The sequence below is a fragment of the Vicugna pacos genome, chromosome 6 (assembly GCF_048564905.1).
Source record: "Vicugna pacos chromosome 6, VicPac4, whole genome shotgun sequence".
Classification (NCBI taxonomy): Eukaryota; Metazoa; Chordata; class Mammalia; order Artiodactyla; family Camelidae; genus Vicugna; species Vicugna pacos.
The window spans coordinates 2,381,398-2,406,990 of NC_132992.1; the positions used below are offsets into that span (position 1 = coordinate 2,381,398).

At 39.5% G+C, this 25,593-nt stretch overlaps 1 protein-coding gene across 7 annotated transcripts in view; it reads right to left on the reverse strand.

Annotated features, from left to right (window-relative positions):
* MAP2K5 (mitogen-activated protein kinase kinase 5) overlaps positions 1 to 25,593 on the reverse strand; it is a 235,857-nt gene that overhangs the window by 182,103 nt on the left and 28,161 nt on the right. For all 7 annotated transcript variants that reach the window (XR_012073230.1, XR_012073229.1, XM_072962192.1 and 4 more), the window contains 5 exons: positions 20,073 to 20,142; positions 16,510 to 16,550; positions 15,478 to 15,545; positions 9,321 to 9,369; positions 2,347 to 2,411 (listed from right to left, as the gene is read on the reverse strand). Coding sequence is in view for 5 of the 7 variants with exons in the window: in XM_072962192.1 (XP_072818293.1) it covers positions 2,347 to 2,411; positions 9,321 to 9,369; positions 15,478 to 15,545; positions 16,510 to 16,550; positions 20,073 to 20,142 (293 nt within the window). In the remaining 2 variants the exon portion in view is untranslated. The remainder of the gene's footprint in view (positions 1 to 2,346; positions 2,412 to 9,320; positions 9,370 to 15,477; positions 15,546 to 16,509; positions 16,551 to 20,072; positions 20,143 to 25,593) is intronic.

Genomic DNA, 25,593 nt, shown 5'->3' on the forward strand with positions numbered 1-25,593 from the left:
TAAATGAACCCAGACAAGTTGCCAAAGCCAACGGGGCATACCAGCAAATTAAAGAACTCGTACTGAGGATGTTCCCTTGGATACTGTGACCCTGATAAAAAGAAAACTGCTAGCCATGCTTCTTAGCTAAAAACAATATTAGCCAAGCAAATGGGGAGCTACTGTTGGGTGGGTGCAGGGTTTCAAGGTCGCAAGATAAAGAGTTCTGCAGATGGACGGTGGTGATGGTTACACGACAGTGGGACTGTACTTAGCGTCACTGAAGTGTAGACTTAAAAACGACTGAGATGGTAATTCTTTTGTTATGTATATTTTACCACAATTAAGAATAACAATTAAAGAAAAACAACACTAACATAATTTCAAGTTGTAATTTTTCTTTGCTGTTTGGGCATGTTATTTCCACATTCCTGTATCCCTTCTCTTTTTTTTTTTTTTTTAATAAACCTGTTTTAAGATAAAAGATTAAAAATTTAACACACAGGATATTACTTCTAATAAAAATCATCTGCTGGGGTTTGGTGGTCTTATGTTTTCTCGCTTCTAGAATACACCAGGACAGTAAATTCACAATAGGCCTTCAGTTTAAAAATCAGAACATGCTTGAGAGAGTCAAACATTTGGTGAAACAGCACAAGTGAGAAGTTGGCTAGGAGTCTAAAGAAGCCAATAAAAGGAATCCAAAAAGTTGCTAGGAATCTTCCCTGTTTTATTACACCTGAACATTAGCATAAAAGCATTAAGAAGAAGAAGGGTTGAGACTTTGAAAACTGCTCCCCTTCAAGGAATTAAGGAAAAGCAAATCAGAGTGTACATGTCCCTTCTTCTTATTATCAGGGAACCTGAACCCAAGAACCTTCAGATCAGGGTAAAAAGTCACGTCAGACGAGAGTAAGGAGGAGGAGTCTAGGACAAGAGGCGCTTTTGTGCAGAACTGGGGCTGGACGGGAAGGAATGTTAGCGTGACCCAGGGAGGGACAGCAGCAGCTTCAAGCTCTTTAGACATATTAGGTATCAAGCATTTTAAGGGCGAGACCCAAGGATGGTATAAAAAAAAATGTGTTACTGTTTAATTCTCTGAATTATCTATCATCGTGGAAGCACTTAACTTCCAGACCAACTATTCACAATCTCTAGGAAAAAACAATCCAAATATGTAAACATAAGTTCTTAAAGGACTATACTCGGGAGAAAGGACTCAACATCTTGGCTCTATCTACAGGGAGGACTGAAGCCCTGGGTGGGGGGCTGGAGCGGGTAACTCTGAAGGAGCTTCCCATCTTGAGAAATCTAGCTCTCTGCCAAGGCTTCATCTGTGTGGAGGGTGTTCTAGGCTGTTCTTGGATTTTAGGATGTGACCTTTCATGCTCATGTTTAAGAGGGTAATTTTTATCTTTATTCACATGGTTAATAAGAACTTAAAATTCTAAGAACATTAGTAACCAATTAAAACAGAAGTTAATTATTTTATGACTTTGAAAATACATACTAATATCAATGGTAAAGTATCTTAGGTGAAAACACAGTCATAATGTGATGCAAGGTTAGTGTACACATGGAAAACAGCTCTCTGGAGAAAAGCTTTATTACTCCCTCAGGGCTTTTTTACTGAGTATGGATTTTTTAATTCCTAGTGGAATATTTTTCATACACCATTGCAGACTATTAAGTATCAGATATTACATTATGTAGTTTAAACTTTGGACTGCTGCATGAGAAAGACTTCCCTGTCGAGAGAACTATTTTTTATGGTTAGCATTTTTTTTTAATATGAAAATGAACACCGCTTTAGGGTAAGATCACTGCAGCTGGAATTTGGGAGAGTTTTATAACTTAACATATTCATCAATGTGTAGAAATTCTCCCAGGGGAGTAGGGTGAGGAGAGAAGGAAATACAACAGGAAGAAGGCTTTTAATAACTGAGTGTCGACACAGGGCAAAGCAATGGTATCTATAAGGTCTGTCTTCCACTGGGCATAGTTGTAAACAGGCAGAGGACTAACACAGGGTGCCAGCAAGTTAAAAAACAGAACAAGACAAAAAACGATGTTAAAGAATAAAGGAAAAAATGCATTAAACTTCAGGCCAGTTAAAGGTACATTTGCTAATGTGGACTATTAAATGCTCACCCAGGAGAGATGCAGATGCAGAAATATTAAAAAGGCAATATAAATGCACTTTTCCAAGCAATTCCTGAGCAAATAGATGCCTTGCAGAGTTTTGGAGTCAAATGTGGAAATAAAATCTAAGCGCTGGTGGTCATTTAAAAATCTTTGCCATAGAGAACCTGGATACCCACATTTGGCAAAAGTGGACAGAAAGTTCAAACAAAATTGACTACTCACTTGTAGACTGTGCCTCCGTTGCCATGACCAAGAGTGTCTCGATACCGTATGTCTTGTTCATTCATCTCCACAAGAAAGAAAGAAAAACAAAAAGGGTGTCATGCTGTGGATGGAAATGTCAAGGAAAAGCAACTCTGGGCCATAAACAACAAGCAGTCTGGGTCATTTCAAGTTCAGCTGCGAGAACGAGAAGATCAATACAACATTTGCTGTCCAATTTATAAAAGACGATACCAAGGGACAAAGTGATGGAAAGTTTAATGACAATTTGTTTGCCTGGGTCATTTCATTAAAGTTTGATAAAAGGTGTCAAAATGGAATGATATAACATAGCTCAAAAGGGTCAGGTCAGAGATACTGATAAGAACACAATCTCCAGCACTACGTATAACCACCGCCAAACAGCACTGCACACAACCAAAGTCAAACTTGGGAAGACAAAACACACACACACACACACACACACACACACACACACAACCAGTAATCTAATGCAGGATCTGTAAATAAATCAGCCCCCGAAAACTCCTCAAGTGACCCTCTAATTAACATTAAACAAACTAAGTGAATAATGTTAATGACTTTCCTAGAGTAGATACAGCTTTTCTTTAAAAATGATAAAATAGTACACAGCAATAGCTGGGTAGAAATCATATTATACTCATGGAAAAGTGCCAAATCAGTACACGTTCAAATGCACATACCGTCAAATATTACAAAGCATAAAAGGAAAGCATATAAGCACGTGATTCATGTAAAATAGTCACTTTTTGGTAATTTATTGTATTAAACAGTATACACATTTCCCCAGTTCCTGTAAAACTATTATACCACAAATACTACTCCCATTTGCATCGTGAATAGTAGTGAATTATTTCAGAATCCACAAAATAATGTTTTAGAGTTTGGAAGAACTCCCTGAGTAATTATTTATCAAATGACTTTAAGATTAGTCAGATTATATTTGAGGCATTCAGCAATTTTCTACTCACTGGTCCAGTTGCTTAAAAATTAACTGCCAACTTTATTCACTAAGTGGATTCAATAAAGGTGTTATTTTCCATATAGCTAAAGCTTGGGAAAAGCCATAGTAAGCCCTAAAAAAATCAATTTCCAGGGAATTGCACTGCCTTGCATGGGCAGAAAATGGATGGAGTTTTTAATTCAATATCACCTGGAAAAAAATAGTTTGCTTTCAGACCATTATAGTAAAGCTTTAAATATTTTTGCTCTACTCTAAACTTCCACCAATTGAATAAAGCAAGACTCCATTTATCAAGGGAAATATTTTTCTTCTATATATTTCTGAGGTTGAAGCTTCAGAGAGCTGTGATAATTAGGAATACAGTGCAGGTAACAGAAACAGCTTCCTTTCCAAGCCATTTTGCCAAACCTTAAAAGAATATTGACAGATTAATGTGTAAAGGCCAATTCAGCACCCAATTTAACTGTAGTACAACCTGATTGATGTAATTTGCAATCAGCTAATTACTATATTTAGGGTCAGAGGCAAAATGACAGACAAGTCAGAAAAACTGGCTCCTATTTTCCTATTTGAGGGAAATTCTGTTCTTCAATACCTTTATATCGCTTACACAGAAAAAACAAACCATATTTTAACCTGTGTAAAATACATGGCATGAAGAAAAGAAAATCTCATTATTCTGGACCAAATGATAACTTTTAAAACAGCATAAAAAAAGGTGACACACGAAGTACCTTGAGATGCTAAACCAGCAGAGCTGCTGTTGGGTTGACTTTGGCCAATGGGTATAAAGGTCACGCATGTAAACAGCAGGATCTGCTGGAGGGTACAAATAGGCTAATTCCTTGAAAACATTCCTCAAGGTAGTCTAAACATGACTCACAACCTAATAGCCTAATTTGTACTATTAACTTGCCTAACAAGCTGCGCCCTCATCACGGCTGGAAGTAAATTTCTAGGAGAAATTTCACTCACTCGAGTCTACAAATTCTGAATTAGTGGCACTGAGATCTAAGGGTAAGCAGGATGTAGCTATAGATCTAGGCTCGGAAAGCCCAAATCTGCGATGACATCCCCTCCACCTCCACCACTCCATCAGTCTTCCAGGTTAAAGGACCAGTAATTTCCTCCCAGAAAAATATAAGCAGCAAAACTTACTGATATTACACAGTCCCAGTAGTACACTGCAATAGACCTGGACTGTGGAGGGGGCTGGATTTTGTGGTATTTTGTTGGAGGAAGAGAAGGCAAAGGGGTACGTAGGTCTCTGAGCAGCTTCAACCATTATAACCCCAACATCATCGTCTTTTCTACCTTTAATACCCATTGGTGGAGCTGTCACCCACCAGCACTGCAGCCTAACCAGGGGCAGCAGACGTCAGAAAAAGGCGGGGAATAAGCTGAAAGCTCCAGAGAGTCGGAGGATGCTGTAGACGTTGTCCCACATGTGCCGTGTGTGTGTGTGCATACGTGTATGCGCATGCGTGTGTGTGCACTAATGCAATGTGCAAGCAAATTCGAGGGTGGAAATCAGGAAGCCCTCAGATAATGAGGAAGATTTGGAGTCTCATAAAGATAAAAACGGTTTTAAAGAACAAGTTCTAGAACTATGCCACTCAAAAAGACAGCAGCCATAAAAAATTAAAACTATGCCACTCAAAAAGACAGCAGCCATAAAAAATTAAGTGTTTCTACAATGTTTGAAAATTTTATATAGACATTGCCTGGCCTGTGAATGTGATTGATAGATTTTTCCATTAAAAAATATCAGACTCTTTTTCTTTCTGCTTATTTTAATCTTCTATTTTTTTTATAGAGTATACAAATATTATTCATGTCAAAAAAGTTTTGAAAAGGAAAACTATTAGGGTCAAGCTCATGAATTGATTATAAACAAATTTTGAGAATTTCATATCTCTGATCAAAATGGGTTACTTTGATTATCTCAACTATGAAAAAATCATTAAAGGGATCAACACACAGCTAAAAACATTTTTGCCTTTTTAGTATACAAAAGCATATTAATTCAACTTTTCAAAGTGAAGCAAAGGAATAGTGCTCATTATGATACAAAAGTGGAATTTACAAGCCTATAGAGACCATTTCAATATTACAGGTGGGATCGAGTATTATAAAAATCACAGAATTTTGCAGTATTTTAAGCATGTAGCCCCATTTGCTTGGGTCATATAACTAGTCAGCAACAACTAGTCAAGGTGAGAACTCAGCCTTTCAGCGCACTTTGCCCAGTGCCCTGTCTGAGCAGCTGATCCCGTGTGTAAGTATGGAGTGACATCCTCTCCAACACTGGTCACTGGCCCTTAGGAAGGAAAACAATCAACTGAAGGGCACTCGAAAGTGAAAAGCAATTTCAGCAACTATGGTAATGAGTTTTAAGAAGAGAAATCACATAGCTCTTTAGATTAAAAGAAAAAAAGAGGTAAAAGAAAGTTTTTATTCAATAAAGATACCAAAGTTGGTTTCCTTGTTATGACTTAAAAAAAAAAAAGGCAAATAAAAGGCAGAATAATAGATGTGAAGGAGAAGGAAGAAAAAGCCCTGAGAGTTACAATTAAGTGTCAACTGCCAAGACGGCAAATGACCTGGGCTCCACCGCTGGTGAAACAGGCAGGGGAAGTGACAACCCACAGGGCGGAAAGGCTGTGTCTGGGTGGGCTGAGGAGGTGTCGTGTAGTTTGGACTCACACAGTTATACACAATTATACATCTATATTTCAGTCTTCATATGGGCTCTGAAATGAATAATAAGAATCTAAGAGTTTTATATACTGGTTATAGTGTAGCTTTTAAAGCTAATTTTACAGTAGAATACCTATTTTTCTTCTTCCTCCCTTTTTTCTTTTTTCTAAAAAGTTTTTCTAAAGGCATTTGAAGTTCTTAAAAACCCAAACATGAGGCAGGATTAGAATTATTTTTAGATTTGTGACTTGTCAGTATGTTTATACTTGATTTATCAAGAATAGGAAAAAAAAAAACAACTGTCACCTTCTCCCACAAATTATAAAAAACAAACAGAGGAAAAACAACTTTAGAGATGCAAAGGTCAAAGTCATACATCCTTGGAGTAACTGCACTTTTTTAATTCTTTAGATTGACCCATCGAGCCATTTCTAATCAGTTTCAAATCAAGGACCAATGTTAAACAGATGATACCACACTAAGACTGAAATGCAAAAAACACATCCGGAAAACACATCAGTGGTACTGATTTACAGCTCTCAATAAAATATGCCAAAAATACCTTATGATTTGTTTTTTTTTAAGCTGGAAAAAAAGGAATCCTCCATCATAAAGGGATAACAGAAAAACAATGTCTCCATTGGAAAGACAAAATGTTAAACTTTTAAAAAAGTGTTTGATTTAATATAGTATTAATGAAATTAATGGAGAAAATGAAATGGAATTCAATTATGGATCAGCAAAGAAAATATTCTTTGTTTATTGTCTGCCTGTGTTAAGAAGAATCAGTACCTATCGCTTATAAATCATTAAAACAAAAATGCTCAATTAATTCTTATTTTATATGTAAAGGTCTGACAGAAACCAGTCCTATCACTAGACCTTTGCTTCACAAATCGAAGCAATAATGGTTTCAGAAAGCAGTCACACTCTATGAGCAGACAATTGGAGAGATTTAGTAAATCCCACTTTATAGAGCAGAGACTAATCGGAAAACACAAGCCAGTCAAATGTTTCTTATGAACTGTTGACACTATATCAATGCTGAATCAATTGGTGGCATTTACTCTGAGTGACAGAAAAGAAATAAATATTTATATCACATAACCTATATCAATGAACCCAGGCAGAAAGCTATTTCTAACCTGTCAATATTTGATTATCTTGAAGAATCATGTCCCTTTCTTTTAATGATTAATATGAATTCCTTATTAAATCTAAGTGGAGACTAGTGGAAAGGCAAATCATTATTAATGCTTGAGAGCATAAACCACTAAAATAAAAAACTACGCTCAAGTGTTAAAGTATCGTTAAATGTGACTTACATCTTCCATATCAAGTGGTGTCAGTGTTCAGCCCGGAAATTTACTGACGTCTCAACTGCCCATTACCTCACTGCAGTGCAATCTCGTTCACTCTTTAGTTACCCGATTGCACCAAGGGTTGAGGAATTAGGATCAGGAGGAGGTATTTCGAGGACTTCCAAAGGTGGGGGTTCTTTGTTTTGTTTCATTTGTTTTTGTGAATGACAGTAAACGCAATAAAGGCTAATCCTTAAAAGAAAGGATATGCCATACTGTTTGAGGTGGGGGTTAGCACACTGCCCAGGGAAAGCTATAAACAATCTTTAAGTGTCAAAAACCACTGCCATGACAATCTCCCACCAGAGAGAACCTAACTGAGACCACTAGGATATTTATGGTACTCCGTTTGATGTCAGAACATTAGGAACATTTCAGAATTTTTTTTTTTGCACTGGAAATAAACTGTTTTTCATTTTTGAAAGAGGAATCTATGACAGGTTATTTTCCATTGCCTGGGTTGAACAAATGTAGTTAAAGCTTCTTAATTTATGTCAATTTGAAATATATTTTCCAGCTGAACAACACAAGTGACTCATACATAAATTACAGTTAGTAACTAGAATGCAAGCCGGTTGAAGAGGCATAAATATCCTAGGCTCGATATTTCTGCTTTTGGCCAGGTTTTGTTTCATGTTTCTGAAAAGACGCCAGGCACTAGGAAGACATATATGTGGACCTCAATCTAAACGAACCTTTGGCTGCTTAGAGTTAAAAGTACTATTAATGTACCTAAAATGTTTGAGGCCATTAAGATTATGCATACACCACCAGACTCTCCTTAGCTGTACACAGAATATTTAAGGACCTGAATTCACACACTCTAGATGATGATCAGAAGTCAAAATCAACGTCCTTTTTCGAACTATATTCAAGGGATTATGTGCTAAAGATGCACCACCATACAGTCCCCATTTTGAGGCGTGTACACCTCTTTAGGCTGCAAAGTTACAGGTGATATTAAAGGACAAGCATGAGGACCCAGCTCTGTCTTCCTGACATGCCCCACTACAAGTACTTGATTCATGAAATGCCAATGAGGCTTGGAGAGGTCAGCGTGTGAAGGCACTGAATAAGCATCTGAGATAATTAAGATTTCAGCCTTCGAAACATGGACGGGAAGTGAACAGCAGTTAAGAAAATCAATAAGAGTCTTTTATTTGCGGTGACACAGATGTCTCAGTCAATAGAGCCTAATAGGCAGGCTTGATCGCAACGGACAGGCGCCTGCCTCCGAGGCTATCAAAGGGCTTCCTCTATAACAAACATTAAAACGCATTTATGTTGCTAGTGAAGAATCGAGGACCCTGTAGGTAGCTTAATTTACCAGTGTATGTTTAAAAGCACTAGACTATTTCAGATGTGTCCATTTAGTTGAATCAAAATTAGCGAGAAATAACTGGCCCGCAGGCCCGTCTGTCCCTCCCTGGCTGGGGGAGGTCAGTCGGCTTCAGATGGCCGGTCAACCAGGCAAACTGAGGGCTCTGGAAGCCCAGGAATTCTCAATGCCAAAGGTCTGCTGTGACTCGGTTCCCCTAAAAAGCCAGTGTTGGTTTCAGGACAAAAGAAGGAACCAAGATGAGAAAGTGGACAGTTTTTCTTTTTCTCCCCAAAGATAATGAAGGAAACAGTCACCTCAGGATGCAGGGCCATATCCACAACCCATGGGTTGACACACTTGTTCAGAACTGATTAACTCTTTTTAAACTGAGCTGGCAGCAGGGTGTGCGCATGGTACTACAATCTGGTGGGAGTGAAACCCATTAGCACAGTTTGCAAAACGTGCTGCAAATTGTTCTGCCAATCAAATTAAGCCATGGAATTCACTTATGACACGAAGAAATTCACAGCCCCTTTATCTGTTTATTAAGTTTATGGATACAAAAACTGGACAGCACTAAGTTACTGCTGCATGTAATGACACCTACCTGGCCATTGGCTAATATTTTTTTCAGTTCAGCAGAAGACTTCTTTAAGCTGAAAAGAAAAGACATAATGTTTAATGGCAACTTAATGGCAACACCTTTGAACACCACTGAAAATTTCAGACTAAAAGACACTTTAGTTTTAGGGGTAGACATGGGCTACACTCTTTACATCCTTCTCCCTAGATAAAATATTCTCAAAAGTAACTGGCCAAGTGGCAAAGGTATTGATAAAGGGACTGCAACCCCATTGGTAATCCAAAGCAAGAAAGAAGCCCGCTGTCGTGATGAAACTAGAATATCGTATGGACTAGTCCAGAGACCTCTTTCTGCTATTAGTTCTGGTGCCTTTTGGTGGCCTACGAGTGGCTATTTTACGTAGACTCTGTCATCTGCTAAACACCAAGTACTTAACAAGGCACTCCGACAGAACGCTCACAGCGACGATTACAGGCTCCAGAAGATAAAAGAATTTAAGTCCTGATTTTTCACTATAGTTAAAAGTTACAATTCTGCTTACTGGGAAGCAAATGCGTAGCAGAAATAAACCCTGCTACTCACTAGCTGTGTGCTCTGCGACAGGATACTTGTCCTCGCTGAGCCTCGACTTCCTCTTTCTATAAAATGGGGGAAATATCAACATCACAGTGTAACCGAGAAAATTAAATATTACACAAAGCCCCAGCACTGTGCCTTGCACATAGAAGGTATTAAATCAAGTTTAGCTGCCTTCTCTTTCCTTTCCTTTCCTGTAGGTATGAGACCCAGCTTCCAGAGCTATGTGAGAAATATGGAACATACATGACTATGTAAACACTTACACGGATGAGTTTAAGGAGCGTGGCCAAAGGACACTGTCTGTGACGTCCTTCTAGCTTTATAATGAGTTACACACACCTGTACACATTCATCCAGTGAGCAAAGTGGTGTATAAAGTAGTACCTCCTCCCATCAGTGTTTTAATTTGAAATTTAAAGCTTGGTAACTCTGTCCTTAATCCATGTACTCTAACCCCCTACCCTCCTGCTAAATTAACTCTCCTCCCTTTGGTAGTTATCTGTGGATGTCTTTCTTCCCACCATCTGCTCCCCTAAGGCTGGAAGCTCCCTCAGAACACAGACCACATCTTACCCCTCTGTATGTTCCACTTCCTTCCCACCCCTGAACCTAGCCCAGTGACTTGGCACACACTAAGTGTTTGACAAATGGCGATCATTATTCTGGTTGTTATTACACGGTGGTAACACACACACATTCATTTGGTGCCCTTAATATGTTATATTAAAAAAAACTGCAGATTACAAGTTTGACCACACTTACCATTCCAAGTTATAATTATTTTTCTTTCTAAATACTTCTTAAACTTTTGCTATGGATAAATGCAGACTATGGAGGCCTAGTCTCTACTTTCTCCAGATTTTATAAAATGTGCCCTCCACCAATGGCTCTAAACTTCAGTAATGTCCTCCCAAGTCTAAGAATTCATGCACTGAAATGGCAGTTAAAAATTCTGCAGAAAGGGACTGAAGCTGAAATATATACCAAAAAATAAACAACTGCCTAAAATCAGTCCAGTTGGGGGAAAAAAAAATTAGTCTCTACCATTTCCTGAGTGATGCGCATGTGCCAAGCACTGTGCTAAATACTATTACTTACCACCCTGATTTAAGCCTCACAGTAACCTGTGGGGCATATACACTTACTCCTGGTGTATAAAGAAAAGTAAGGTACAGACCTTGCACAAAGTCAGTCTGTCTCTCTTACACAAACACATACTTTCTTTTTCCCCCCTGGGAAACATTTGGATCCTTGTATTCCCATAAATGGTCTCAATTTAATATCTGCAATTATTGTAAAAATAGAAATAACCAAGCAATGCCCAGGCGATGTTTCTCCACAGATATTCCATTATGTCATGCAACTTGAAATAATAACATTTTGATTCATTGCATTTACGAAACACCTTTCATCCAAGAAACAAAACGTGACTCCTTAATACAGCTTCATCAATCTTCCTAACACCAGAGGTAGATAGATGGAAAGTTTAATCATCCCAATTGTACTGAAAGAGAAAGCCAAGATGCTCAGGAAAGGCCGTGCCTCGGCAGTAGGACTTGAATTCAGTAATTAAGGCCCAGGAACACCGTGCGGGTTAGTAAGCTCAGTTTAAAAAACAGTCATCCACCGAAGGCAAGGACCGATTCATGCTTTGAGAGTAATAGAGGGAAAAAAACCTGATTTCATTCATTATGCCAGTATCTGGCTACCAACTTGGTCTCTTTAAAAAAAAAAATTGTATTTATATATCCTGGCAATTTCTTTGTGGCCCAGTTTACTCAATGTTTTGTTTATCTTCATGGTCACAGTGACTTGAGCTATCCAAAAATCACTTTAAAAAAAAACTTTTTTTTAAAAGTTTTTTTTGGGGGGTGGGGGGAATTAGGTTTCTTTCTTTCTTTCTTTCTTTCCTGGGTTCAATCCCCAGTACCTCGTCATGCACTAAAAACATTTTAAAGTTTAAATGTGATACAACTGTAACCTGGGTATGATGCTTTAAGAGGGACACTGAGATTTCCAAATAAGAGTAAAAGGGTGAGGGGAGCAGAAAAAATGTATCAGAAAAGCTGAATGAGTTGGGAGAATTTAATCCAAAGACAAGACTTAAAAGGACTATAAATTCATTCATCTAATCACTTACCCAAGCATCATGTTGGGAACTGGGAATTCAAGAATGAATACGCTACAGTCACTGCCCTCAGAGAGTACGAATCTCCTGGGGGACAGAGGTGAGTGTTAATGTAATGTGCTAACTGCTACAGTAAAAGCCAGCACAGGGAGATGATGGAAGTTCATGGAATGGGTACTGGGTGTAGACTGGGAGGTGGGTAATAATCTCGGACAGTTTTCAGAAGAAGACAACAGCTTTGTTCCTCGAAGATGACCAAGGTTAGCCAGACTAGAAGGCAAAGAAGGGAATGGATTAAAGGCAGAAAAAAGCAAGAAAGCAGCAGCAGCAGAAGTGAAGGCCCAGCCATGAGAGGAAATGCGATCCATTCAGGGTACCACGTATCCACCAGCAAAGTCAGAAGAGCAGCTGGAAGACAAGGAGTGGCAGGCTGAGGGACTGGCGCGGGCAGAGGCCCCACGTGTGGGAGGCCACTGCTGGCCTGCCGTGAAGGGTACAGTCTGCGCCGAGGAGCAGTAAAAGGCGGGGTGATGGGCTCAGAACACGCATCAGCAAGATCACCGTGGCTGCTCTGTGGCAGAGGGACTGCGGTGGGGCAGGACGGAAGCGGGGGACTATTAGGACGCTGTAGCAGTGATACTGAAAGCCTGAATGACTTGTACAGCAACCGAGGTGCTGGCAAGTAGACAGACTGCACAGTGACTCAGCAGGCAGATCCTACAAATGTAAGGACTGACTGGACGTGGGGCTGAGGGAGGCCCAGGAGGCCGGTCAGCTGGAGTCAGCAACTAACAGGGTGGATGTCAGAGAATTCACTGAGACAGGACATGCAGGAGGAGAAGCATGTTGGGAAGGAAGGTGACTGGAAGCGCTATCATCTAGAGGAGGGCACAGCCCTGTTCTGAGGGCTAAACTCAATCTTCATGGTTGGGCGCTAAAGGGAGACAAATCTCAGCTCATGAAAAAGAATGTTCTGACACACAGCCACAGACAATGGGACGACTGTCTCTGCCAGTGAAGTGCACTCCTGCCACAGGGATGCTCGGGAAGAGCTGGGATGACCGTCTGGCGCAGCGGGGAGTCGGACCCCAAGGAGAGCAGGATTAGGTTAGGCTTCCCCTTCTCACGCTCCGGAGCACAGGCAAAGAGTCAGAAACACAGAACTGCCCATGGCCGCTCTTCTGCTGAAGGCCGTCCAACGGCTTAGCCAACACACTGAGAGGGACGTTTAAACACAAGCGCCACGTGATCGGGCTCCAGCCTACTTCCTTTTCTCCCATCACGCCTACTGTTCTACCCCCTCTCCCACCCACACCCCTGTGCTCCAGCCAAACTGAACATGCGGAGCTCCATTTCCACCCCAGGGCCTTCACTTAGGCTCTCCCCACCCTCTGATGTGCCTTCTCTGACTCTTGACGTGGTGAGGTCCTTCTCATCCTCTAGGACGAGGTGGAATGTCACTCACCTGGGCACCCAGTCTAAATCTAAACACATTCCTGCCCCGTGTTCTCTCACTTCAAAATCTGCTTGTTCCCTTCATAACACTAATTATAATGTATAATTACTTATATATTGGGTTTTTTTTTTTTGGTCTGTATGCAGCAAGCTCCAGAGAATAAGGATCACACTGTATTCCTAGAGGGTAGGACAGCACCAGATAAACAGGAGGCACTCAGTAAATACTTTTGATTTGTTACCAACGTGGAGAACAGAACATGGTCAACCTAGGGCGGCATATTAAAATCACCTGTGGGGCTTTTTCAAACTGCATTCCTCCCATAATAAAAGTCACTCCTGGGGCAAACTGCCATTACTATTTGGGAGGCTGTCATACCCCTAAGGGGAGACGTTGCAACAAAGGGCTGAGAACCACTAGATAGGCGGTCTCTATTCAACCTGAAGATTTTAATACTCTGTGAATATAAATAATAATTTTTTTAAAAATCAGGCTAATTCACTTGGGTTTTGGTTAAAACCAAATCTGAGAGATCGGAATGTTACACTGCTGGATCTCTCTTACCAACTTTTCCCTCCGTCCTGCTTGTTACACCATGATGAACTTTGATCTAAAACACCAGGAAAAGTCCCTGCTTTCCCCTACGGCTCCTAGTCAGTCTGTCTGAATAACATCTTTTCTAGAAGCAGCAGTAAGAATTAAATGCCCTGCACTCTTTGAGCTGAGTGGAACAAGACACCTCAGTCCCCATGCCTCTACTCGGTGGGCCATGGCTCACATGCCCAACAGGACAGAAGAGAGAAGCCACTGAGCATCGCCTGGCAGGGCCAACTGGCTGGATGAGGACGAAAAGACCTACCCCTTGGGACCAAAAGACACATGATCTACTGGTGAATAACCAGGGGATGTGTCTGAAGACAGAGCAAATTGTTTAAGAAGGAAATACACTTTAAGAGTAGTGGTGTTCATAGCAGAAAAGCCACAGGGAGGTATACTGACACTACCAAAAGGTAATCAAAGAAGTGACTTTTCGGGAGGGGACAGGAGACCAGAGAGACTCAGAAAGAGACACTTTAAATTGCCTGCAGTAAAGCCTGGCAGCGGAAGAACCAAGAAGCTGGGTGAAGGAGGTAAGGAGGGGCATGGAAGGGAAAGCGGAAGCCTCAACTACATCTCAGCAGACACAGATGCAAACACTGGCTGCTGCCCTAAACCCAGAAAGACCTGGGCACACAGTGAAGGTTTTCTGGCTCGGTGTTGGCTTTTCAGCCACCAGTGTGAATACATACACACAGAGCAATCACCCTCACAGTGTCATCTTCAAGTACAGTAATATGATGTTGACCAGCTGAATAACTGAGTGTATAACAAACATGACCTACAATTCTATCAGCTTAAGCAAGTCCCGATGCTTGAGAACCTTAATATTCTGGCAGTAAGTTCTCAGGCCTGTCAGAAGAACACTTCGGAGAGTCTCAAGTCTTCAGTATGCATCCCAGTTGTGGGACAACATTAGCATGAATTAATAAAAATTATCTTCCTTCTATACTAGTTCAATCTCTTGTATAGCCAAGGACACAAAAACGAGCAGCTTGTCTGGTGAACTTAAATGTCACCACTTTACACTTTCGTTGCCTCTTTCTGGGGAAGGTGTTAGAGGATCACGACACTGCCAAGAGATGGACAAGCAACACAAAAGTAATATGCATTATACAAACAGGTCATTAAAGCATAAACAGTCAAACGCACTGGATTTTCTGTACAATGTGGAGACTGAAGGAAAGCCATTCCACCAAAATTAATAGTTCAGTGTGTCTAATTTTATCTTTCTCTATGAGGTCCTTTCTTTTCGTCAGTACATAGCTAGGGTTACCCCCTCGGTCAGATTTCTCCTTAGTCACATACACACTTCTGTGGTCCTACAGGAAAGAGGCATCGTCCCACAAGCCTCTTCCCCACCCCACCCCCTCACTGTAGATAATCATGCTTATGGGCACACTTCACTTGCTTGCTCTCACCTATTGCTTGGAAGTGAATCTGAGACTGCTGGGCTGCTGTGTTGAGAGGGTCCTGCCCGGGTGTTCACCTACGAGTAAAGAAAGAGTCTTGATCAGTTCTGTGTTCTGAGGACACAGTTCTAATTAACCTATAATTTGCCACAAATTTCTCATTTCACTATGAAGGTTAATTAGCTTGTTGCTCAATAGACCCGTGGTTGGAGTCTATTCAGTATATAGGTTACAGAAATGTACAACCTGTATATTACATAATGCTTTCTTCCTGTCATTATTCAAATATTTAAACGGTGCTGAAAAAGGGAGAGATAAACGGGAAATTTTCAACTCACTGTCTAGAACTGAATTCAATTCTAGAGGAAAAAATACAATTCATGGATTTGTTGTATATATAAAAACAGTATGTTCAAAAAAGTATATTAAGAACACATTTAGGAGTTAGTAGTGAACCCCATGTTATTATATTCCTCCAGCTCTAAAACCAAGCAGAACACTGCAGAATGTTATTTCACTGAAAAATGAGCTCCATGTAATTAATTATAAAATGCTTGAGTCTAATACAACAGCCAGTTTTTCTTTCAAATGTAAAGCCTTAAGCAGAAACCCAGAATTCAAAATACGCAGAACAATGAAAGGACATTAAATAGATATATGTTTCTAGCATAAATATGTCAAAAGAAGAGGGGGGTATTCTGTGTGCAATATGCTTATGTGCTTAATTAATCACTGAAATGAAGTCTATATTTTCACGCAAATAAATCTTTGTGGAGACCAGCACCCAGGTCCTGAAGAAACAGACCAAAACAGTTTCAAATGAAAAAAAAAAAAAGGCACCAAAATCCCTGTATCCAAATATATACACATATTGAGCAAATACTACAGATGAATCCCCCTCCACTTCCCATTTAAAAAAAAAAAAAAAAAGGATCGCTTGTCAGAGCTTGAGAAAGTGCAGTTTTATTTGACATTTCAATAAGTGGAACACAGCATTACAAATCCATCTAACTTTACTGAAACAATTATTGAAATTCGTACCTTCAGGCCATGTATGTTCCGTTCCCCAGGAGGCTTGCAGGCTGAAACAGTAATTGACTAAATTGTAGAACACATCAGGGCCATTTACAAATTTGCTCAAAATGAATCGTTTAAAAAGAAATGAGGGTGACACCAAAATTAGCAGAGAGAAATGATTGAAAAGTGGCTCCCAAGACCCAAAGTGGGAATTATGAACCAGGGTTTTTAACTTGCAGGAGTGAGCATTTATAAATGCAAAGAGCTTTCTGACACCACCTCATATAAATTCCAATTTCTGCTTAAAACATATAAAAATCGAGTTAACTGAGCTAAAATGATTAGATTCCTTTCATAATTCAAATTCCTGCAATCTTTCCTCACTCTATTACATTGTATATCTGCTATCACTTAGACTACATTGAAACAGCTACGGTCTTTGGAGGGGAAAGGGAGAAGGGTCTTTTAATGCCAAAAAGATTGCTAGAGATTCTAAGATGAAATACATAAGTTGGATAACTAGTTTGCACAGCAATAAGCAGTCAAATTTTTCAAAATATAGAGATATCATTAATTTCATTATATTTCTTGCAAATCTTGACATCTGCCAATACTTCAGTCTAAAGATTAAGCAGTACCAGGAAAAACAGTGTTACTTCCCTGACACTATCTTGAGTTACAGCTTAGTTAGTACTTTTCCAATTCAACAAATACTTCTTCATCAAATGTTAATTATATAAAGTGCTTCCTGCCCGTGTTATAGGCTGCTTCCATCTGAAAACTACCGTGTCCTACATACTGCATATTAAGGGGCTGTCAATTTTGATTGATTGTTTAGGGAAGGATGAATTTGATTTTTTTTTCACTCCTTTCTCAGATGTACATGTATTTTCCTCTGTTTCTGCCAAGAAATAGAGCTGTTTAATAATAATAAGATGTGGGTAATAATTACAAAGCATGCCAGTTGCTTTAGTTTTGTATATTTCAAGTATATTCAAATTTATTCTGTTATTTTCCTAAAAAGAAAATTCCAAGCTTCAATAAAGAATTTTTTTATTTGTTTTTCTGTAATACATTAAAATTAAGATGCCAAATCCTCTTCCCTTAAAATGAAAATTAACTTCCTGAACAAATCAACAGTCCCATACATTTGATGCCTGGTCCTTTACAGGTCATTAATACTTCCAAAGACAACACTGCAGAGCATTTCCTCTGAAGTATTCAGGCCATCCTTAAACTTCACTTAGTAAGAAAGTGGCTAACCAAGGAATCAGAGACTAGCATCAACTCTTATCTCCTACCTTAGCATCGCCCTCGTTCCTCAACTGGCTTCTTAAAATCTTTATGATTGGAAATCTAAGCAGTATTCAAAAAACCCAGTAATCTCATATTTCCTACAGTTGTAGAGTCAGAAGTTACTGTAAAGCTAGTGAATGTTCATATTTATTAATACTTTATAAAAAGACTTTCTATAAGATTTATATAAATTATATTAAAAATAAAATTGGATTAAACCTACATTTTATGTAGATAAATAAGCAAAAAGCAAAAGACTGTAAAAAGCTAAAAAGAGTTTTACAGTATTATACAAAAAACCATAGAGATTAAACGTGGCTTGGAAGAACTACATTTAATAATTTATTGGAGGCTGGGGGGCCCTGTGCTAGGACTTACACGGGATACTCACATCTCATACATTTTCGTCTTTAAAGAATCTTCTCCCTACGATAAGCTCTTCTCCACACTGCCGCCAAGCCCTCCAAACTATGCACTCTCCATTAATATTTTAACCTACATACGAGTATACAGCCCTTCCATTTTAAGCAAATTAGAATTTAAACAAACTTCTTATTCTAAGGATATATTAACCACTTATAAACTGTGTGACTATGAAGTTACTTAACATCTCTGAACTTCAATATTCTCGTGTATACAATGGAAGCAATGACAGGCAGAAGTGTTGGGCGAATTAGAAATGGTGACACACAAAGCAGCATTAGTGTCTGAGCAGAGATGATGTCTAAAAATGGCTTTAACTGTCACATTATTATCACAGTGGTGTGGACAGTGAGACTGACAGGGACTGCTGACAAATAAAACAAACAGAACTTGGAAAGATTTTGCATGAAGAGAAATAAGTATTTTGGGGGAAAAAAAAATGAAGACCCATAGCGTGAGAATTATAATTCTCCAGGATGCTGTACTAGGGTTTGCTACAACAACAGAGCTATAAAGTCATCAAGTAGAAAAGCAATTAATGGAAATTTTCAGTTGGTAAAAAAAATATTCCCTATGGAGAAACAATTCTGAAACTTGCCCAAATTCTCTGGTCACTGAAAATATTTGGAAACAATCTGCATCCTGTTATTGGCCTAATACATAGAAATGGCAACATTTTCCTTTTTTTAATTTATTTTGCTTTAGTTTTTAGCCTTCAGGTACAACAGAACTGGATTAATCATAATCTTGTTTCAGACACAATCAATGGCCCGATTTTATTTACTTACTTAGCTCTTTAACAAGTTATTATTAATATTGTACGAAGCATTCCTAATCCCACCCCCACGTTAATGTTAGAAGAACAGCATTAGTCTTGAATCCACATCTTCCCATGGGCTGGACGAGCCAGCTGCCTTTGGAGACTTTTATCATTGCAAACAGGAGTCTACCAGTTAATTGAGCCATTCAAACTTCAGAGAGTTACAGGTAATGAAAGTCTAGAATGGTTAATTGGAAACCTCATACCATGATTATTTGTACAGTATCAGTTAACGAAAGTTTAACTTTTAATTATTTCAATTAAGTTATTTCTACAAGACTTACTTACATAATTTTCTTATCTGTTCCATCAGTTAGAAAACAGAGATTCCAAGTGGGGCAATGTATAATGGGGGAAAGACTTAATGGTTTATATAATTAAACTGTTCTTTTTCACCATTATTCACATTTTGAGGGAATGCTGATACACAGTCGAGCAATCCTATCTGATACAACGCTAATACAACCAAATCTAAAGGAAAACACGAATGATTTGACCAGGTGATTCACCAGACTCACTCTCATCAGCTCCTATTTTTGGAGACTTCGTACAATTCCCACTTGTGAGGATTTCCAACTATTTAGAAAACGTCCCCCCCCAAAATCAAGCACGAAACATTCCACCAAAATCTCTCTCCTAAAACCTCCCAGTAAACCTTGGCTTCTGCACTAGCTGACAGCTTTCTACTCAACAGAGGCTCTGTCTACCATCCTGAGCCACAATTTATAAATATCCAAAATTACAGCCATTCATTTGCCTTGGTTTAGAAATCATGTGGATCCCCGAAGAGTTCTTTAAGCGAAAGTAAGTATGTACTTCAAAAACAAAAAACAATCTAGTTAGTTTAATTTACTCTAGTAAATTAGATATTTTATCTGCCATAACTATAACATAGCCTGCAATCCCCACAATAATGAATACTTCCTTTGTTTTTTCAAATTAAGAACGAAACATCATGTTATGCGCATTTAAACCTTTGGAAAACATAACTGTTGATGAAACACTTTACTGAAATAATCACTGTTGATTAGAATTTGTCCAACATTACCTCTTGGAAATATCTGCAAAGGCTCTATTAACTGTCCATTTACTTGCTGTTCCATTACTGTGGAATAATACTGCAAAGAGATTACAGAAAGAGATTACTCAGTAATGTATGAATACTGAAACAGACACTTATGGGTTGTTTAATTCACAGTACTTTTGTAAATTGCTGGTATATACATATCAGCCTTGAGAGTTCTTTTTCCCTATTTGCACATCAAAATGACTAGAGTGAATATTCAAACTTGAAAATCCAGCATGGTGTTACCCTCCACACTGTCATTTATCTTTAAGAGTAAAAAAATGTTGATTGAGACTTTAGGTTTGTATTTGATCCCTAGAAATATTTTGAAAATGATATATATTTAAAATGACACAAAAAGCATTTTAGGAGAAATTTCTCAAATTGCCTTTTGTTGTTTTTCCCTGGATTTTACAAAGCAAAATGGAGATGCCTCACATTTCGCTTGGACCTGTATGCCAGTTAGTTAGCCAAACATTATTCATATTTGTGTATAAAATGTACCAATAATAGAAATCAAAATCGTACAGACTGTGGAACGAACAAACAAGATATAATCCACCCAAAGATGATGGGATTAATATGATAAAAAGGCTGCCTAGTTTCAAGCAAGCATCCCTCTCATGTTTTAGTCTTCTAAACACTCTAGATCAAATTTCACTTTAAAAATCTGGGCATGAAAAATAAAGTTCCAAGTTGAAAAAGCTTTTACACTCCATCACAAACACAAATGCATTCAGTAGGCTGTATTCTGGTCCAGTCGCATTTTCCTTAATACGCTAATTGGTGACCACATGTCCATCTAACTTGGAGATGGTTTCTGTGCCCTTGCTTCTTTTAACACCTGACAAACAACACAGTGATGCTCTTGGTGGAAAATATCAATGATAAAAAGCACTGAATTTGTGTTTTGAGGGGCTGTCACAAAGCAGAACTGCCCTTGAATCCTCGTGGTTTCTATATTAAAAAAACACATGCACATTTTCTGTTTATCACATTTTCAGAAAATTCCTGACAATCATTCTTTGCTGATATTCTTGAAGTTTCTTTTTAGAAGATATATACATATGTCTTCCTACTGCTTTTACGTATATTAAAATCATTACAAGATCAAGCTTGTTTTTCCCTTAGAAATAAAAGGGGAGTTATATAATTCAACATCATCTTGGGAATCACAAGCTGACAAGTCTAAGTCTCTTCACCCTAAAGACAAAGTGGACGTGGGCTTTTGATGGCTTTTGGACTGACATAGGTACCCCCTGCTCTCCAAGGGCTTTCAAACTGTAAAAGGAAACTGATCCTCTCCTTCCATGGACGTAAAAACTTGCATACCTAGAGCAAAAACATGTGTGCCACCCTCTCTGGAATACATACTGAGGCAAATGACTTCCAGGAAACTATATTCCTTAAAACCACAGAAATATAGCGCTCGCCATTACTCAAACAGTGATGACAAGTAAATGAAATATCAATCATGTAGGCTGTCAACCTTTTGGGACAGCAATAACTGTTAACAAGTAGTCTGGAAAAATTGTCCGAAAATGACTTGTCCTCAGCACAGAAGTATTTGAGGTTTCCATGGAAAATTAAGATGCCAGTGGCTATTTGGAACATTGCTCAGGTATTCTTTTTAATGGGAAATTTGCCGGTTATTGATCCACAGCATGTACCCCCTTGCTTCTGGAAGGCTGCAAGCAACTTTCCAATCAGTGGCTGTCAAAAAAATTACTGCCTTTTTATACTGATACAAGACAACAGCAGTGGCGGTGCTCTCCTACAGTTAATGCCTTTCTTTAATTAACTGCTATGTACAAGAGGTTAGTAATTTCAGTTACTACTTTAACCCAGTCCTAGAAATCAAAACAAATAAAATATCCTTATGCTTTATCTAACAAATTAATTATAGAGTTGTCTGAAACTGGTGCTTGGGGTCAAGTTTGAAAACAAATAACCTTAAATGTAAAGGGTCAGAACAGGTGCAATGCATTTTTTTCCCCTACTATAAAACCTCGCATGCATGAAATTGACCTGTTTTCCAACTTTATTTATTTACCTCACAAAATACATAAATAAAAAGGGTTGCTTTTTCATTTCAGATCTGTGCCAAATCAACTGGAAAAACTATATACACTTTTCTAATCATTGTAAGAATTTTTTAGCAATCTACAAACATCTCTTTGCACTACGATTAAGACAGTCATAGTAATGATATGAAGTATGCCATTTGACAGTTTCTCCAAAGCAAGTATTTACGAGTTGTTTTTTATTTTCTATAATCCTTCCAAATCCAAGGAATATTTTCTCCTGCTGAAATACTGGGTTTGATCTGTGTTTGTATTAACAGAGAAGCTTGTGTTCCACACGGCAAAGTAACTCACCATAGAGGACAAACTATAAAGGGTGGTGATGAAACCCAAGGCATGGGCCCACTCTTGGCAGCTGACCTCTGAGGACCAAGCCTGGTGAGGAGCCGGTGGCAGCCAACGTGGCACCAGGCCTAGGAGCTCAGGCAACTGCTTACACGACATTCTCTAAAGGACAAGGATGGCTTGGACAGAAAAGTAACAAAGTGACCATGATAAGGTTAACTGAGCCATAATTTGAAGTCATCCAAATAGCTTTCTTAGCTTAATCTCTGTAAGCCTATCCTGGCTTTCATAACCCCTCTAACACAAAGCCCCGCACACAGTAGGTGTTGGATAAATTTTTACTGATTGAGATGGAGTCCAGTCCTGATTTCGCCACTTCTTAACCAGTATAGCTTTCAGGAAGTCATTTAACCTCACTGAACCTTAGTTTCCTCTGAATGAGGGTTCAGATTTCTTCTCTATTACATAGGGTTGTTGTGAAGCTTAAAATTAAAATGCAGCAGCAGAATTAGTGAAGGCATTTGTAAGTCGTAATGATTAGTAGCTGAGAAATTTGAAAGCAAACCTCCCCAGAGTGAAACAATATTAAGCACAGCACTTTGAGTAGAAGTGTTAATGGCATTTAAAAATACAAAAAACGGTTATGTATAAAAAGTATAAGATATTGTGCTCAAACTGACTACGCCAGCCGCAAGTATAAAAATGTGTTTTCTCTGGGATCCCTCGTAGAATCCGTTACATGCAGTAATTGCAGCAATAATCAATACGCTAGCTGAGTAAAAGATTAATCAGTTTTGTGATTGCTAATGGAATCTCCAGCACCAGACTCAGATTGGTTTCAGAGTCCCTCGGAGATGTTCTTCAAAATCCTTAAACAATTTTAATAAGGATGTGACAAAGTTTAGCATCGCTATCCAAAAGTCTAATTAATTTGAAACAGAGGGCCAGATTCGACAAGGGGATAGGCAAGTACAATTTTTGGCTTTGTTTTGCTTGCGAGTTTATCATACACTGTTCCTACTTGTTATGAACCTAATTCTAACAGCACAATTCAACCAATAATTACAACATTTTTTCTTTTCTTCATGGAAATTTGCCATATAAAAAACTTGAGTTCCAAAACAGCACAGTTTAATTTTAGAAGACACAAGTTCTCTGTTTAAAAAAAAAAAAGAGACAGAGAGAGATGCACACACAGAAACAACTATCACTTACTGACTCCCTACTGTGTGTTTAAGCTTGAGTGAAACCGAGCCCTCCTAAGCTCCCTGTTGAGTTTATGATTCGCCTCCCCACTCAAAACTTTATTCCCTTTCTTGTCCTGCCCCTGTTCCCCTCAGGATTGAGGAGTATGAGAGGAAAGGGGGGTCTGAAACCTGAGCAGGACCCGTGGGGCCCTCCCTGGTTCAAGCCCCTCTCAGTCCCTTGTTTGTTTGTAGAAAAAAGGCTTTATTCTCTTAGGCCATAGTGACTTTGAAAGAGCAGGTTCAAGCACTTAATGATTAGGACGACAGAGTCACAAGACTCCTAGTTCGTCCTGAAGGGATACAGATAACAATCCGGGGCGTACCTCTGAGCTGCTCTATAGAAACTAAGACCCCCACCCAGGTGGAGGATGGTGACTCCATGCCGAGCACAAGCCCTAGACCCCAGGCTGCCTGGGACCAGAAGGTTGAGATTCTTGAAATATCACCCCCGCCACCAGCCAATGAGAAGGTCCACGAGCTGATCATGCATCCTATGACCCTCTCCCCTCAAGCGGTCTTTAAAAACCCTTGCCTGAAAGGCACTGGGGAGTTCGGATCTTTTGAGCATGAGTCAGTCGCCCATTCTCCTGGCTTGGCTCCCTGCAAATAAACCCTCTCTTTGCTGCAAACACCTGCTGTCCGAGTTTGGCTCTCTGCACCTCAGGCACACAAGCCCTTGCTCAGTAACAATCCTAGATACTTACATTTATTCATTTAATTCCTCACAGCCCAATCCTATTCTGGGAGTATCATCACCCGTTTCATAGATGTAGCAAACGGTTTATCAGTCAACCAAGAAAAACACTTCTTTTATTCTAGTTCATTCAATCAGAACATAAAACGTGTTTGCTATCTGAGACTCAAAAGGTAAGTTATCTTTCTCATACCTCAAAACATTTCACTAAACCAGGCTACGGGGCAGGCTGCCGAGCTGGTGGAGAGCTTGGCTTCTTCATTCAGACCCCGTGTGGCTTAGGCCACGTACCCTGATCTGTCAGGGCCTGGGGAAGGCAGCACGGTGCAGTGCTGATACCTCTGAGGACAGGTGGCCTCGCCCCCGAGGCTTTCCTCCGACCTCTCCTACCACTCAGTTTCCTGTAAGTGGTTCCTTCCCCACCCCTCCTTTAAATGTTGAAGTTCCCCATGGTTCTTCATCAACCTTCTCTTCTTACCTGATACTCTCCTTGAGTTAACGTCAGCTACTTCAAAGGTTTCAATTACCAGAGGAGTCATTGAGACTAATTACAGGCTGATGAATCACAAACCTTTTTTTCCAGCCCAGATTTCTCTCCTAAGATTCAGAACATACCCAACTGGTTGTCCAGAGGCCCATCGAATTCAGCAGGTCCCTACCTCCCCTACTCCTCCCTCATGCCCTAGGCCTGTCTTCCAACACATGGCTTCACCATCTCAGGGAACGAGATTACCAGGACCCCGTTTCCCACACCAGTTACCTGGGAGTCATCCAGACCATCTCTCTGCTTCTTCCCCACATTTAATCAATCACCAGTCTTTTTAACTCTACATTTTCCCCACTTCTCAAATCCCCAAGCTAAGGCCCTCCATGATCTGGCCCACCTTCCTTCCCAACCTCATCTCATATGAGCTAAAGGGCAATGACTGAACTATTCTCAAAGCCACCTTGGTTTCAGCCTGTTCCAGCTTTCTGTCATCTCCTAACAGCTGTGCCCCCTCTTCATTTATCCGGTGGTGGTCTCCTGCCCCTTCCCCTCCTGCCTCACCCTCACTGTCCATACCACCCTAATCACAGGCAGCCCCTTCAGAATGCATCCAGCATCCTTTCACCCAAACCTTCATGACACAGTTCTCTCTGCTCAAAGCACCCTTCCCGGTCCCCTTGTCCTAACCTACTCCATCTAGACGCCA